The 18,065-nt window shown below is 45.1% G+C and overlaps 1 protein-coding gene across 1 annotated transcript in view; it reads left to right on the forward strand.

The window, feature by feature from the left end:
* Nucleotides 1–18,065, forward strand: part of SMARCA5 (SNF2 related chromatin remodeling ATPase 5) — an 86,628-nt gene that overhangs the window by 37,776 nt on the left and 30,787 nt on the right. The window contains exons 8-11 of the mRNA XM_077476969.1: nucleotides 1,923–2,054; nucleotides 2,173–2,241; nucleotides 9,162–9,271; nucleotides 16,544–16,770. Of these exons, the coding sequence (XP_077333095.1) occupies nucleotides 1,923–2,054; nucleotides 2,173–2,241; nucleotides 9,162–9,271; nucleotides 16,544–16,770 (538 nt within the window). The remainder of the gene's footprint in view (nucleotides 1–1,922; nucleotides 2,055–2,172; nucleotides 2,242–9,161; nucleotides 9,272–16,543; nucleotides 16,771–18,065) is intronic.

Here is an 18,065-nt window from a genome sequence, read left to right on the forward strand (position 1 = left end):
GACATTCGCTCTGTAGCTCGGCAGCGCCATTCTTAAACAGCAAACACACTAACAAGACTGTAAATGACTGACAAGGCTGCATTGATGGTCATTTAAATGTAATTTAATTTTTTTTTTCCCCTTAAACTTCCCTCCTAAAAGGTTGTTTGGTTTCTGTTTTTTGTTTTTTTTCTTAAATTCCATCCTAAACTTGGGGCGAGTGTTATTCGCCAATAACTATGGTACATCCAAATTGGAGGAAGGGTTTAGGAATTACAGCTCTTAATAACATCCCTCTTTTTTCAAGGGATTAAAAGTAATTGGACAGTTGAATCAAAAGCTGTTTAATGACCATGTGTGTGTGCTACTTCGTTATTTCTTCATCAATTTAAACAGGTAAAAGATTTAGAGTTGATTCTAAAGCTTCGTACACACAAAGCAATGTTGGCCAGCCGAGCCTCTGATTTTTGTCAAAAGGGCGTGTGCCTGGATCTTGTCTTGCATACTACCTGTACACAATTGTCGACCAACAAACACTATTGTAGTGACGTACTACAAAGAATTTCAGCTCTTGAGCGCCACCCTTTGGGACCCTTCTGCTAATTTCGTTTTTGAGTATTGATTAGGAGCATGCGTGTTTGTAATTTCAACTTTTGCGTGATGGACTTGTGTACAGACCATCAGAAAATCTGACTACCAACTGTTGTCTGCCGAAAATGTACTAGCATGTCCAACATTTGTTGGAAGAAAGCTAGACAATAATTGTCAAAAGAAGCGTACTAATGGTCAGATTTTAGGCCCACAATCTGACAATCCCCTGCCAACAATCTGATCGTGTGTATGAGGCTTTAGTGTGGTATTTGCTGTGAACCTACATCTTGCGTTAAAAGGAGCTTTCCATACAAGTGAAACATGTCATTGTAAGGCTTCCTAAACTAAACAAATCCATCAGAGAGAAGGCAACATTAGGAGTGGCCAAATCAAGTTTGGTACATTCTGAGGAAAGAACGCACTGGTGAGCTCAGCAACATAAATAGACCTGAATGTCCACTGAAGAAAACAGTGGTTGATCGCAGGATCCTCTCTATGGTAAAGAAAAGCCCATTCACAACATCCAGACAAGTGAAGGACACTCTCCAGGAGGTGGGCATATTTTTAAAGTCTACAATCAAGGGAAGATGTCACAAGAGCAAATACAAAAGGTCCACCACAAGGTGCAAACCATTCATAAGCCTGAAGAATAGAAAAGCCAAATTGTTTTTTTGCCAAAAAACATCTAGAAAAGCCAGACCAGTTCTGGAAAAGCATTCTTTGTATGAATGAAACTAAGATTATTCTGTCCCGGAATGACAGGAAAAAAAGTGTGTGGAGAAGGCTTGGAACCGCTCATGATCCAAAGCACACAACGTCCTCTGTAAAACATAAGTGTAGCTTGCAGTGTGATGGCATGGGCATAAATGGAATCCAGTGACACTGGGTCATTGTTTATTGATGTGACAGAAGCAGCCCGATGAATTCTGCAGTGTTTAGAGACCTATTGTCAGCCCAGATTCAGCCAAATGCTGCAAATTTGATTGGCACTTTACAGTCCAAATGGACAATGATCCAAAACTCACTGCAAAAGCAACCCAGGAAAAGGAAAAGTGGAATATTCTGCAATGGCCAAGTCAATCACCTGATCTCAACCCAATTGAGCATACATTTCACTTGTTGAAGGCAAAACGAAAGGCAGAAAGACCCACAAACAGAGGATGGGATGGGGGGAGGGGGGGGGGATAGATATATATCTCTAACTGTATATATAGTATGGTGATGAGGGGTTCTGACTTGGTACACAAGGGTTTAAGTGGTTCTGTTGAGTCTTTCTGGCTAGATCTGTTGAGTGCACATTTTAATTGGTATGCTATCTGCATTTCATCTGACATATATATTTTTTATTTCAGTTGTCTGAAATTGTGAGGGAGTTCAAGACGACTAACCGCCTCCTCCTAACAGGAACCCCTCTTCAGAATAATTTGCATGAACTTTGGGCTCTTTTGAATTTTCTTTTGCCTGATGTCTTTAACTCTTCAGAGGTAAGCTATGGGTGGAGTGGGCAAGTCCTTGGCAGGCTTAATCGTTTGAGGAGATATGTAAGAATACTGGTACACCTATATCTTCCCATTACTCAATGTCGTTTTTTTTTTGTTCTAGGATTTTGACTCCTGGTTTGATACCAATAACTGTCTTGGAGATCAGAAACTGGTGGAACGTCTTCATTTGGTAATTGACTTTAAGGGGAAATTGTGTGGTGGGTTTTTTTAAGGAAGAAAAAAACTAACACTCAACAATGATAGGTTTATTTTTATTTTTTTTAATTGAGTTTTCAATATAACCATATTAACTACAAATGCTAGCTCTGCTTCCTGCTGCTTGAACCTCTATCTTTAGGACGTTATTGTAATGCCTATGACTTCGTATTTCTCTGTGAATGTTGGATTTTATCGCTGCCTACAGGAAGATTAGGCAAACAGTGCTAGCCCTATAAACTTTCTTTTTTTTTACACCCAGAACACCTCAGATAAGTGTGTGTTTTGTCTGATGTAGAAAGTAGCACTTTTCTTTTTTATTTATTTTTTATTTTTTTCATTGACATTTACAACCTGCTGCTCAGCTGGCTTCTATATGCAGCTTTCCAGAATAGTGTTTTCTCAGTATTGACTGGACCCCTCTGGACTGGATAATTGTGGCATTGTCAGACTTTTGCGTACCATGTTATCTGCAATGTTTTCTGCATCCAGAGACCTACACATCCCCAGGTTGTTTTCCTGTTTCTGAAGATTCACATTGTCAGTAGGCCATTTGCACTGAGAGCTGCCTGATCCTTGAAACACTGGGAATAGTCCCTGGTAACTCTAGTTTGTAATCACTAATGGTCCTGTTGCTGCCTGAATTGCACTCTCTGGAGTGATTGACACTGACAACCTGGACTTTTGTCCTCTATGCTCCACTGGGCCGGGGGCTCCCCTCAGGTTTCTCCCAGGATTTCACAGCAGTCCACATGCATGGTTTTCTAAGCCAGGTAGCAACTTCAGTTGCTGAACGCTGAGGTCAACAGGCTTCACTTAACCACTTCCCGACCGCCACACGACGATGTACGTCGACAGAATGGCACGGGCAGGCATAAGGGCTTGCATGTATGTCCTTGCCTTCCCGCGGGTCGGGGGCCCGATCGGGCCCCCGCCCGGTGCTTGCGGCAGTCGGTATTCGTTCGGGAGCGATCCGGGATGAGGGGGCGGCCATTCATTCATGGCCACCCCCTCGCGATCGCTCCCGACTAATAGAAATCCTTCGTCACATCACTTCCTCTCCTGTAATGTAAACACAGGAGAGGAAGTGATGTAATCTCTCCTCCGTGTCGGTATTTTTCGTTCCGACACCGAGGAGAGAGGATCGGTGAGTTGCACCAACACGACACTACACAGTAGAACATGCCAGGCACACTCACACCCCCCCGATCACCCCCCCCAATTACCCCTGCCCCCCAGTCACAGTGACACCAATGTAATTTTTTATTTTTTTTTGCATTGGTGTCATTTGTGACTGTAATAACTGTTAGGGCAGTTAGGGTTAGCCCCCTTTAGTTCTAATGTACCCCCCTAACCCCCCCAATAAAGGTTTAACCCCGTGATCACCCCCCGTCGCCAGTGTCAGTAAGGCTGGGTTCACATTGCAGCGGTTTATGAGAACGAATGTGATTCGCACCGCACTGCAGTGCAAATCACATCCGATCTCTGCGATTCGAGTTCAGCCATACAGATAGTATGGCTGAATTCGCATCGCACCCGCCGCAAATTCGCACGGGACCCTTTTTTTGGCCCGCGGCAGAATCGGATCGCTTGGGTGTTCACACCATGCGATCCGAGTTTGCAGATCGCACTGCGATATGCGAACTGATCTGGGGGTGTCATTAACATTTCACTGACACTCCCAGCAGTTCGCATAGGGCAGTGTGAACTGCCGCCGGGAGGCATGCGATGCGGGAACCCGCCGCGGATTCGTGGCGTTCCCGCATCGCTCCAGTGTGAACCCAGCCTAATAAGCGATCGTTTTTCTGATCGCTGTATTAGTGTCACAGGTGACGCTAGTTAAGCAGGTAGGTATTTAGGTTCGCCGCAGCTTTTTATAGCGCCAGGGACCCCCATATACTACCGCATAAAGCCCCCTGATTGCCCCCTAGTTAACCCTTTCACCAGTGATCACCATATAACTGTTACAGGTGACGCTGGTTGGTTATTTTTTTTTATAGTTTCAGGGCACCCGCCATTTATTAACTAGTCTCACTAGTGTACCCCTAAATTTAGGGGTGTCTACTTTCCAAAATGGGGTAATTTGGGGGGGGGGGGGGGTTTGTGCCATCTTGGCATTTTATGGCCTTCAAAACTGTAACGCCCTTAGAAAGCCTGAAGGCGGTGCTTGGTTTTCGGGCCCCGTACGCGGCTAGGCTCCCAAAAAGTCCCACATATGTGGTATCCCCGTACTCAGGAGAAGCAGCAGAATTTATTTTGGGGTGTCATTTCACATATGCCCATAGCATGTGTGAGCAATATATCATTTAGTGACAACTTTGTGTAAAAATGTCATTATTCAATCGCTTGAGGCAAAAAAATAAAATATTCAATGGGCTCAACATGCCTCTTATCAATTTCCTTAGGGGGGTCTACTTTCCAAAATGGGGTCATTTGGGGGGGTTTTGTACTGCCCTGCCATTTTAGCACCTCAAGAAATGAGATAGGCAGTCGTAAACTAAAAGCTGCGTAAATTCCAGAAAACGTACCTTAGTTTGTAGATGTGACAACTTTTGCGCAAACCAATAAATATACAATTATTGACTTTTTTTTTACCAAAGACATGTGGCTGAATACATTTTGGCCTAAATGTATGACTAAAATTGAGTTTATTGGATTTTTCTAATAACAAAAAGTAGAAAATATCATTTTTTTTCAAAATTTGCGGTCTTTTTACGTTTATATCGCAAAAAAAAAAATCGCAGAGGCAATCAAATACCATCAAAAGAAAGCTCTATTTGTGGGAAGAAAAGGACGCAAATTTTGTTTGGGTACAACATTGCATGACCGCGCAATTACCAGTTAAAGCAGCGCAGTGCCAAATTGTAAAAAGACCTCTGGTCATTGACCAGCAAAATGGTCCGGTCTGAAAGTGGTTAAATAACTGCAGTCTCTGAGCTCTCAGCTGCTGATGCTGAGTGTCTTAGATCTTTAACTGATGACCCTCTAGTGAAGTTGCTATCCTCTTACACCCATATTTAGAGACCATCTCAGCTCTTATTGATGTGGTTTGCACCACCTTAAATTTGGGCTAGACTACAGGTTCTACTACCACTGCTTTTCTCTAGACTCATCTAGGGTCCTCAAGACTTCCAAATTCTTTCTGGCTTACCTTTATACAATTTTTGAAAACCCCAGACAGCTTGGTGTCTGGCCCCCCCAAAATAGATAGCAGTGTTGTACCCATTTCAGGTAGACTGAATTAAAAATTGGGTTGCCAAGGTTGTGGACCTGTCCCATCTTAAAGCCTTGGCTATTTTTATGGAGGCTACTCCTGTGTTTTAGGCCCCGTTTGAGGAGGATAAATTCTTTCCTTACCGTTATTTTGACTAGAAATTCTGTATGCAATCAACCAAGTCTGCCACAGACTCCCATCAGGAAGAATATTTGCCTTTTTTTTGACATCAATGATGTATACTTGCATGTCCCTATATTTTCATCACATCAGAAAATCCTTTATTTTGCTATGTCTTGGCAGTTGTTCTCTTCTACACTTCAAGTATTTACCATTGTATTGGCACCTGTGCAACCCTGCTTTACTTCCAGAGTATGTAAATTGTGTGATACCTGGATGACCACCTGTTGAGGGAACTGTCTGTGCAAGTCCTGACAACAGAACCTGATCTATCCATAATTTATGGTGGTATGACTGGGTCATGGATCTTCAGATGTCGGCAACGGAACAGTTTTTTTTTTTTATTTTGCTTGAAGTATCTAGCGCTTACCCTACACAAACTCAATCCAGAGTTTTCCTTGGGAAAAGCTTTTAATGGCTCGTTCACACCAGCTGTGCTGGAACTGGTAAACTTTAACCACTTCTTGCCCGGCCTATAGCAAAATGACGGCCGGGAAGTGGTTTGGTTATCCTGACTGGGTGTCATATGACGTCCTGCAGGATAAGCTGTGCTCGCGGGAGGCTCTTTACCACGTGATCTGCTGTGTCCAATCACAGCTTATCAGCGTAAACAGGAAAAGCTGTGTATTGGCTTTCCCTCTACACGCACGGACAGGCACGAGTAGAGTGGAGCCAATCAGCCCCTGTCCTGGCAGAGGGAGTCATTTTCATTTCATTTTCAGTGCAGCACCACATCCCACCCACCCAAGGATGGCTACCAGGGATACCCATGACCCACCAAGTGAGCCCACCAGGGATGGAAAGTGAAAAAAATAAAAACCTCAGAGGTGATTACCCCCCAAAAGAAAGCTCTATTTGTGGGGTGGGGGGAGATGGGTACAGCATCGCATGACGCAAAAGCAGATGTATTTATTCGTAGTCGGCACACAAATATAATCAAGTTTTTAAAATGGGACAGATCCACAACAGTGGCAGCTGGAACTGGTAAAACTTTAAATACAAAAATAGAGAAAGCAGGAATTTATTATACCAGCTGTAAATATACATGATCCTGGTGGCAAAAGTTGCCACCAAGAGCCTGCATTCCACCAACCATGGTTAACTTTCCAAGTGCAAGGCAAAAAGTCTTCCTATGAGGGTAGTTATGGTTGTGTTGAAAAAATTTAAAGTACTGCATGTGGTACAGTTGTGGTAGGGTTGTGTGTGTGTGTGTGTGTGTTTTTTTTTTTTTTCTTTTTTTTTTCTTTTTCATATTGGGGTGTGATGCAAACTACTACATCCACAATACTGTCGAGCGGAGTGAAATTACATTTCAATAAAGTACTAACAAAGTAAATGGTGCAATGTTGTGGGTTCGGTGCAATGTTGTGGGTTCAGTGCATTGACACCTTACTCCAGCGCACACCAGCAGCCACGTGATCAGAGTGGATTGCTGGTGAGTGTTAGCACTAACACTGTACGCTCTGGCTCAGGAACAGTCCTGGGCACCTTTTTTTTGCTCTGGTCATACTTGAGCATCAGGCACTACGGTTGTCCTGGCAATGCTTAACTCCTCAACTTGGGTCAAACTGTCCGGATTCAGCTGGTAAACGCCATGGAAATGACACAGATCATTATTGGGGAACCAGAAGCCTTGCAATGGTAAGGGCAGAAAGGATTCTGTTGAGGCAGAGCTCCATATTCTGGCCCTATCCACCATTTACATCCCAAGCACAGGCAGGTGGATTACCTCAGTTAGCAATGCCTGGACCTGGGGGAATGGTCCCTATACTGGACATCAAACAGGACAGGTTTGTGCCCAGAATCTGTTGGTTCTATGGCAGGGATATGCAATTAGCGGACCTCCAGCTGTTGCAGAACTACAAATCCCATGAGGCATAGCAAGACTCTGACAGCCACGAGCATGAAACCCAAAGGCAGAGGCATGATGGGACTTGTAGTTTTGCAACAGCTGGAGGTCTGCTAATTGCAGATCCCTGTTCTATGGGATCAGTACAACCTCTTCCTCCTTTCTTCTTGTTCCATACTCCTCCTCATGTAGGTGGTATATTATAACCCAACATTGATTTCGGGTGTCTCAATGAACTGCGACACAAAAATCAAAAAATTGGCAAAAACCCAAATTTTCAAAATTTTAGAATTCTCAAGAGGTATAAAACATTTTGGTGATTTTTACTCTTTGGCATCCAACAATTGTAATTGTACCTTTTACAGTAGTAGAGTCTTCAAAACTGATCTCCACTTTCTTGAATAGCTTGTTTGGGCCAAGCTGGTCCAAACTATTGATTACACGAACAGGTGTGCTTTACTGTTTTCTAGCCTTGGCTACATATAGTATACAACACTCGAATGGGAGCATTACTGTCTTGGTCCAGGCCAAAAATAGAATTGCGCTGAGCACCCCTTAGCCTAAGTTAAAAATCATGGTGTCATCTGTCTGCCTCTCCACCTCAGCGGGAGCTTTGTGTATTCATTCATACAATACAAAGCTTCACGTCAATGGCTGAGCAGCACTCAGTCCAACTTTTAGCTGGGATTGAGACAGGAAGTTCCCATCTCCCTGCTGGTACACAGCTGAGGCTACGTACAATTCAACATGCCCACCAAGCACACCTGTGCGTGCAGTAAATAGCTTGTTTGGGCCAACTTGACCTAAATAAGCTATTTAAAGGGCCATTAACCACTTAAGGACTGGACAGATTTGCCCCCTTAATGACATCCCATTTTTTTGCGATATGGTACTGCGTCGCTTTAACTGACAATTGTGTGGTCGTGCGACGTTGTATCCAAAATGTATGTCCTTCCAAGACCGCCCCAAATCAAATCTGTAAAAAAAAAAAAAGTTTTCATCAGTTTAGGCCAATATGTATTCTTATTTTTGGTTAAAAAAAAATTGCAATAAGCGTATATTAAGGTTTGTTAGTATGCAAAATGGTTTAAAGATTTTTATGCCATTTATAAATTTTTTTTACTAGTAATTGTGGTGATCGGACACGTTTGTTTTTTTTTTTTTTGAGACCAGTGCCACTTGGAGCAATCAGAGCTAAAAATAGCCACAGATTACTGTATGAATGTCACTGGCAGGGAAAGGGTTAAGTGTTCCCTAGGGTGGCATTTCTAACTGGGGGCAGTGTACTGACAGAAGGATAGAAATCACTGTTCCTAATCACTAGGAACAGCAAATCTCTACCCTCCCCGTCGGAACAGGGATCCGTTTACATACACGGACCCCCATTCTGGCTCTGTGGAGTGAGCACGGGTGACCGGTGGAAATCACGGCCACGTGCATTGGTTCCGTCAGCGCGGGCCTCCTATGACTCTTGAAGCACCTGACGTACACCTACGGTGACAGCTGGTCAGCAAGCGCTTAAAGCTGGTAATCGGCTTTAAAGTAACCACCACCTGCAATAACCCCAAACTAAATACAAACATGAACTTGCTCATGCAGTGTTTTCCTCTTAGCTTGTGTTCATTAGTAAACAATTACTACTTGTTTGTAGGTGTTGAGGCCGTTCCTCCTCCGTCGTATTAAGGCTGATGTGGAGAAAAGCCTTCCTCCAAAGAAAGAAGTTAAAATCTATATTGGCCTTAGTAAGATGCAAAGAGAATGGTAAGTTCCTGTAATATTGCTTAAACTCAATGTTTCCTTCACTTGTGTTTTAATTTCTGGTTAAGCTGTCATCTTCTGTTTTTTTTATGGTCCTTTACCTTCTATGGTAGAATTAACAGCAGTAAAAGAAAATCTTTAACTATTTCCAGTCTGGGCCAATTTTGACATTTTCTTATACATGCTAAAATCAGGATTTCTTTATTTTTTTGCTAATGAATTTTTGGCCACGCAATAGACTACCCAATTTGGTAAAATCAAATAAGATGTTGCACTGCATTAATAGTTAATATGTCAGGCTTTAAAATTGCGCATGCCCATGGAATGGCATCAAACTACAGTACAATACATTTTCCATAGGTGATTCTTTAAAAGCCTTTAGGCTACTTTCATGACGTGGCCGTGTTGGTGTAAAAGCGCCAATCCTTTTTTAGCGGTGCTTTACCAGTGCTTTTCGGCTGCAAGCGGGTTACTTTTAACCCTCGCTGGTGGCCGAAAAGGGGTTAAAAGCATCTATATTGCGCTTCAGAATCGCTGCCCATTCATTCCAATGGGCAGGGGCAGTTTTGGAGCGCTGTAGAAAATGCTCCAAAGCCGCCCCAAAGATGCTGCTTGCAGGAGTTTTTTTTTTCCCCCCCATCTCGCAAGTGCACTGCCCCAGTGTAGAAGCACTCTGCACTCTTGCTTTCACACTGGGGTGGTATAGGAGGCAGTTTTCAGGCGCTTTACTGGTGCTATTTTTAGCTCTAAAACGCCTGAGAACTGCCTTCGGTGTGAAAAGGGTCTTACAGATGCTAGACTGCGTGGCAACCTAGCGAAGTTTACTGCTGTATAGGATGCCTGGGATGATTACTTTGCCCTGGGTCCCACTGATGTGATGCCGGAAATTCATGGCATCCATGTAATTTGCTGCTGGTGTCAGTGTTGGCTTTAACGATGCCCCGAAACAGAATGTGATGCGTTTCAGGTGCAAAAAAAGTTCCTGCACCATTTTGGTGTGGATGCGATGCAATTTTTAGGTATACAAAATGTATGACACAAATTGCACAGCACAAACATTGCATGTGATGCGCACAAGAATGCGGTGCGATTCCTGTTGGAATCACATGTGGTTTTCTGCACCATACAAGTGTGAACCCAGCCTTATAGAATAAATTAACCTTTTGTGTAACATGTTACACCCATATTCAGGTTGTAACCGGTTACTGTCTCACTGGCCCTCACAGCCTCATGATCCCCTGTTGTGACAGCGAGTGATCTTTGCCCACCTGACTTCCTCGTTCACTCAGAATACTGTGAATGTGAAAAGAGCCTTTGCTTGTTGGCTTGTACTGCACGTTTTTGTGTGGACTGGCCCACTTTGGGATCACTGCTGTGCCTTTAAAGTGTTTGTAAATGCATATATCTATCTATAAATCTAATCTATACCTCTATCTAGGGGTGCAACAGATCGTCACCGATCCATGATCTGAACGGGTCACCCCGTTCGGTGCAGGCCGTGGAACGCTCCGCGGTCTCGGCCTTAGGAAAGGCCATGGCTTTGGCCTAGTTCCGGAGCGACGGCTATCTTGGTGCACCTGTCGGCGTTTACAATGTGATCGCTCCGTCAAATGATGGAGCGATCACTTGATCGACGTTGTGATGGACCCCTCTGTGTACAGATCTGTACAGTGGAGGGGAGAGATCGGATGGCAGCAGTGCTGTGGGCTGCATCTGTAGTGCCCACAGCGCTGCTCTGTGACAATTGCAGTCACAGCCATCTCTCTCTCTCTCTCTCTCTCTCTCTCTCTCTCTCTCTCTCTCTCTCTCTCTCTCTCTCTCTCTCTCTCTCTCTCTCTCTCTCTCTCTCTCTCTCTCTCTCTCTCTCTCTCTCTCTCTCTCTCGTTGGCCGTCGGCCATTTTCTGTTAGTCTGTGAGAAGCATGGTCGTCGGCCATTTCCCTGTGATTTTTCTCTATACAGGGCGCCCTGCGGCCATTTTCTTGTAGCCTCAGCGCGTTTTTTCTCTACAGCGCTGGTTCCTGTACTTTAGAACAGTGTTTTTTTTGTCCTGGGAGCTGACACGGGTATCTGTAACAACACTGCACAGGGGGGTGTGTCGCCTTCTGGAGGTTGCCGCCCGGTGGGCCTCTCGGCTGTCCAACCAAGTGGTCGGCGAACTGATTTCATCTGGCTACAAGATAGAGTTCCTCTTGGCCATCAAACAGATTCTCCTGCCTCGCCCTCAATTGCTTTGTGAAAGTACAGAGGTTCAGAATGGAATCAGTTCGCTCCGTAGTCGCTGCACTCCATCAGGGAGACTCCCTGGCATCTCTGGATATCCAGGACGTGTACCTGCCCATACCCATATGCCTCAGGCATCAGGTTTCTGTGATTTGCAGTAGGGGAAGACCACTACCAGTTTGTGGCTCTCCCCTTTTGGCTTGACTTCAGCACCCAGAGTCTTTACCAAGGTATTGGCTCCAATTTTGTCATTGTTGCGACAACGTGGGATCGCAATCGTGGGTTAAATAGACTATCTCCTTCTGAGAGCAGCTTCCGCCTCAGAATTAAGGGAGGATGTAGCCATCACCATGCAAACCCTGCAGGAATTTGTGTGGGTGTTGAACCTCAAAAAGTCGGTACTTGTGCCGACTCAACGCCTGGAGTACCTAGGCTTACTGCTGGACTCCATGGAAGCGAGTGTTTCTCCCTTCAGACAAACTGCAGACTCTCGGAGCTGCGGTGAAGCTCTTGATGAACCGTCGCTGCGGTCATCGCTGTGCTTCCGCATGCATTTCCCTTTTGAGAGCTGTGTTAACTGGTCCGACACAAGTCGATCCGACTTTGAAAATGCTCCCTGCATGACTTTGCTCTTACTTCAGCCCATTGAATATCACTAAAGTCGGCTTGCCGTCTTAAGTGACCTGACTTTGGCATGCGGCTTGTGCTCTGATCTCAAAGGGGAACCCTATGCCAAGTGAAAAAACAGCATGAGTTTCCCCCTCCAAGACCATACCAGGCCCTTGGGTCTGGCAGGGATTTTAAGGGGGAGCTCTACTCTGAAAAACTGCATCGGGCCCCCCTAAAATCCATACCAGACTCTTATCCGAGCACGCAGCCCAGCAGGTCAGGAAAGGGGACTGAGCGCCCATCCCCCCTCTTGAACCGTACCAGGCTGCATACCTTCAACGGGGGGGGGGGGGTGCTTTGGGTCAGGGGGGCCCTGCGCCCTCACCCCAAATCACCTTGCACCTATGTGGACGAGGACAAGAGCCTCTTTCCGACAACCCTGGCCAGTGGTTGTCTGGTCGAGGGGCTTATCGGAATCAGTAAACCCCCTTTAACAAGGGGGCCCCCAGATCTCAGCCCCCCACCCTATGTAATTGAGTATGGGGTACATTGTACCCCTACACATTCACCAAAAAAAAAGTAAAATATAACACGGTACGGTACACAGGCTTCTAAAGTAATTTTATTAAAGCGGATTTTCACCCTGAAACATTTTTTACATTTTCAGTCCTTTTTATTAGTATTAAAGATTTGGAGTGAAGTGTTCTTTAACTCACCAGAAATACCCTGTTATGTGGTGGCTCCTAATCTGCCACTTGGGGTCCACGGTGCTCCGCATCACTTCCTCCCTTGCCTGTGCTCCTGGGAAATGAGTCATTTCCCAGTAGTCAGTGGGCAGTACTGTGAGAAAAATTGCATTTTCCCGACAGGAAATTACACGATTTTAAGGTGGATCACAGCACCATCTTGGTTGCCATCACAACAGGGTGGGCACTTCTGAAGACTCTGTTGTGATGGCAACATGAGAAGTTTTCTGGGCCACTTGCTGTGCTTACTGCACATTTGTGAGAACGGGCAGTGCAAGCTGGTAATACAGCAGTACCATATCCCAGAAGTTTATGCCTGTGAGTCTCCCCTTCCATTGAATGCTTGTTTAGGCCTGACCTGGATAAGCATGTGCAGGAGACTTTGACCAGTAAATAAATTGTATCCCTTAAAGGGCAAGCGCACAACTTAAAGATCTGCTGCTTCCTCTACCTTTCTGCATGAGATATTCCTTTTGTTGCTCTCGGGCTTTGAATTCTAAGTCAAAACCTCAGACTGAGTTCCGTAAGAAGTAATGAGCCACCAAGATGCCAAAATTTAAAGCTCAAATCCTCTCTTCTCAGTGAAGTGCCCCCCAATGAGGTTGTTTAACCACTTAAGCCCCGGAACAATTGTCAGCCTAAGGACCAGAGGTCTTTTTTACAATTTCGCACTGCATTGTTTTAACTGGTAATTGCACGGTCATCCAGTGTTGTACCGCCCCGAGGAGTGACATCACTTCCTCCTGCCTGTGTTTACACTACACAGGCAGGGGAAGCTTCTCATTTGCCAGGAGCGATCGAAAGGGGATGGCCAGAAACCAACAGCCATCCCCTCATCCCGATTCGCTCCTGAAGTGAAACGGACCGCCGCAGCCAGCGGGAGGGGGTCCGATAGGACCCCCCACCCGCTGGAAGACAGGCACGTACGGGTACGTGATTGTGCCTGTCTGTGCCATTCTGCTGACGTATTTTTACATGCGGCGGTCCTTAAGTGGCTAAAGGCATTTTCAGCGATTGGCAGAATTAGCAGATGAGTGGGGTGTACTGTACAGTGGCTTGGCTACAAGCTGGAATTTCTGAGCTCACCCTACTTACTGATTTCAAATGTTTCTTTGAATCTGTAAGTCATCTATTGAAAGCTATCAATCCTTTTCCTGTGGAACTAGACTACTCCGTGAAAAGGAAGAGAAGTTCCACAGGTTATACTCAAACTTCTTTATGGTTCCAAGCTGCATGGCGCGTGTTTGTCTCATTCTGGGCCTCAAAGATTATAACAAGGTTCCCCTGGATGCAAAAATTACAGATGGAATCCGTGTGTTCCATGGTGGCCTTTCTCCAGCCAGGAGATTTTCTGGTTGACATAAGATGCCTATCTACATGTGCCTTTTTTTTCCTCCTTACCAGAGGTTTCTAATGATTTGAGGTGAAGGATCGTCCCTTTCATTTTGTGGTCCGCTCTTTGGCCTGTTCGTTGTCTCCAGAGTTTTACAAGGTCCTGGCTCAGATTCTGGGGTATCTGGGCAATTTACATTTGAGAGAGAGTAATATGCACTGCTTCTGGCAATATATCTGTCATGGTTAACACTCTGGAGAAGGAGTATCGGTCCTAAATCTCCAGAAATCGGTGTTGCTCCCAACACAGCATTTGTAATATCTGGGCTTGCTCCTGGAGACTGGCAAGATTTCTCCCTCCTTGCTCTGAAAATCAGGTGGCTTCTTTTCAGGATGCTGAGAAATGCTGTTTAACCTCTGCTTAAGGGTCTTGGTTGACATAATTGCCTTGCTCGAGGCAGTTCCCTTTGCTCAGTGCCATTCCAAACATCTGCAATGTTCTGATTTTCTTGAGACAGGGTGACCCAGTTGTTAGGCTTCCGAATGTTCTTGCACTCTAGTAACCTTCGGTCTGTGGACTGATTGATGTCTCTACCATTGCTGCAGACTGGAAAGTTCTTTCTCCTGCTCTTTCTCGGACAACATAACGGCTATGGCTTGCATCAATCTTTAGGGATGCACAATGATTCAAGTGGCCTAGGCAGAAGTGGACCTGCTTCCTCCCCAAAGCCTCAGTCACAGAGGGACCAGGCTATCTACACTATAGATATGCTGAAAACATTTACCCAATGTCAACTGCTGTTTAGACAATCTGATTTTCTTTGTGATTCCTGAGGGACCAAAGAAAGATAACACAACTACTTATTGGATTTTTCAAGTGTTTAACCACTTTCAGACTGGACCATTTTGCTGGCTTAAGACCAGACCACTTTTTGCGATTCGGCACTGTGTCTCTTTAACTGACATGTGTGCAGTCGTGCGACTTGGCTCCCGCACAATTGACGTCCTTCCCCCCCCCCCCCCCCCCCACAAATGGCTTTCTTTTGGTGGTATTTGATCACCCCTGCGTTTTTTTTTTTGCGCTATAAACAAAAGCGACAATTTTGGAAAAAAACGAATTTTTTTGCTATAATAAATATCCCCCAAAAATATATAAAAATTCTCAGTTTAGGCCGATACGTATGCTTCATATTTTTGGTTAAAAAAAAATCGCAATAAGCAATTGGTTTGTGCAAAATTGATAGTGTTTATAAAATAGGGGATAGTTTTATGGCATTTTTATTATTTTTTACTAGTAATGGTGGCGATCAGCGATTTTTGTGACTGCGACATTATGGAGGACACATTTTTCGGACCATTGTCATTTATACAGCAATCAGTGCTATACAAATGCACTGATTCCTGTGTAAATGACACTGGTAGTAAAGGGGTTAACCAGGGGGTGGTAGTGTAGGGGTTAAGTGTGTCCTAGGGTGTGTTACTAACTGTGGGGGGCTGGGCTGTGTTCTAGTTAACACTGATCTCTGCTCCAATCACAGGGAGCAGAGATCAGTGTCACTTGTTGCTAGGCTGAACGGGGAGATGCTGTTTACATCGGCACACGTGGTCCTGACCGGCACACGTGGTGCTCCCACGATGGCGGGGCGGCAATTGCAACTGGATGTACCTGTTTTCCAGTTTGCCTGCCCGTGCCATTCTGCCGACGTACATCGCTGTGCGCAGGTCGGGGACTGGTTAAGGAAGGTGTTATGCTTAGATGACCTGTCTTGTGTGGGTTTTTTTTTGTCCATTTACCTGTAGGTGATGCATGGCCCTTTTTCTAAGGATTTACTGTAGCTGCTCTGTGTTCTGTAATGTTCTCCAAGAAATAGATTTTACAGGCAATCAAAAAATGCAATTATTGTAGTCAGTGATGACATCTTGGGTTTGTGTTTTTTGGCATTTGTGGGTGCAAGCAATGGGCTGGCTCTTGGAGTTAAGCAATTAAAATTACATGATGTCATTCTAGAGTGTGGGCATTCCTAGGCATGCTGCATTTACATGCAGCCTGCCCTAGGTAATGCCATCATGTAATGCTAAACTTCCCAGAATTGAACAAACGGTATCAAGCAGAGTTAGGATGGGGAGAAAAGTCTGGATGATGCGGGACTTCCTTGAGCCAGATAATGAGGTGAGCTCCATCTTGCTGCTGCAGCTTCTAATGCACACTGTGAGAAACCTATGTGAAATTAAACTATAGAGGAGCCTGTCAAGAACCAAAGGCAAGGCTTGGAGCACAGCTATCAAAAAAAATCATGTTTGTATTACATTTATGTAAATGCTATGCCATCGTTAAATTGACAAATTTTTTTTTTTTTTCCTTTTAGGTATACAAAAATCCTCATGAAGGATATTGACATTTTGAATGCTTCAGGGAAGACGGATAAAATGCGACTTTTGAACGTTCTAATGCAGTTGCGAAAATGTTGTAATCATCCTTATCTCTTTGATGGTGCTGAACCAGGCCCACCATACACTACAGATATGCACTTGGTCACGAATAGTGGCAAAATGGTAGTACTGGACAAATTGCTTCCAAAACTGAAAGAACAAGGTAATATGCTTTTTTTTTTTTTTTTTTTTTTTATTTATTTATTTATTTATTTATTTTTTTTAGGCTTGGCAATAACCTACAATTTCTGTCTAATGTACACAAGGCAATGCATTATATAATAAAAGGGAGCTATAGTAACTTGTCTACAGTATGAAGACCTAGTACATAAAATTTTAAGTGGCTGTAAATCCTTATATACAGTGCATCTGTAAAGTATTTACAGAGCTTCACATTTTCCACATTTTTTTAAGGCAGAAAAAGACTTGGCTATGCCTATGGGCAGTCCTAGGTGGTATATGCCCCCTCTCTGCTATAGGTCTTCAGTTTTTTTTCTGCCTAGTCAGGACCTAGTTCCCTGCTGGGATCTCTAGTCCTGGGAATTATTTCTTTTTTTTTTTTCCTGGATTTTCTCTGGTGAGATCTACAATCAACTGCTGGGCTGGACACTAAGATCCAGTGGTCTCCCCAGTCTGGCCAGCTAGTGTGTAGACCACAGCTATGCACTAGGTCGGCTGCGACAGCCCCACTGGATGGGGTCTGGCCCTGTGAGTTAAGTGTTTTGCGAGGTCGCATACGACTGGGTCTCGGCCTGAGTCGCAGCATTCCTCACGGCCAACAACCCCCACTTCAGTGGCGAGGGGATCTGTCTTTGAGCGTTACCCACACGCTTCGCTGGATCGGTAAGTACGAGGCCCCCTCCTCTCCTTCTCTGGACGTGGTTGCTCCCTAGGGTGGCTGGTCCCTCTGGGGGTTCTCCTCCACCTCCGTTCCTTTCCGGTTGAGGCCCGGGCTTCTGGCCTAGGTGCTATTGAGACACTGTCCCCTTCCACCCTTGGGGGTGCTACTGGGGGTGATCCCTTGGGCCCACATGCTGCAGTGGTTGGGCCTGGGAGGCGGGTGACTGGACGTCCGCGATCGGGGGGACCGCCTGCGGCGGCCCTCCCGTGATTCAGACCGTGGCTTTGTGGCCTTCCGACTGGGCGGCGGAGGCCACCGCTTTCCAGTTTTGGGTGTCCGTCCTCCATTCAGTGGCTTGGATCGGTCTGGCCCCCCGGAGGCCGTGCACTCACAGCAGGTAGCCAAAAATTTTAGGCCGTGGGTTTGCGGCCTACTGGTTGAGCATGAATGGGCCTCGAGTACCATTTAAGGGCCAGGTGTCGGCCTGAGTGGCCATCTTCACCGTCATCTTTTTTTTATTCAAGGGGTTTGTCTGTTTACACCGTGCGGTCTCGTCTACCGCCATGGGAGGTGCGCCAAAATCTAAAAAAATAAAGGTCAATAAATAGTTCATTTTG

Source organism: Lithobates pipiens, unplaced genomic scaffold, assembly GCF_037356315.1.
Source record: "Lithobates pipiens isolate NorthernLeopardFrog02 unplaced genomic scaffold, aLitPip1_a1.2 Scaffold_13, whole genome shotgun sequence".
Lineage (NCBI taxonomy): Eukaryota > Metazoa > Chordata > Amphibia > Anura > Ranidae > Lithobates > Lithobates pipiens.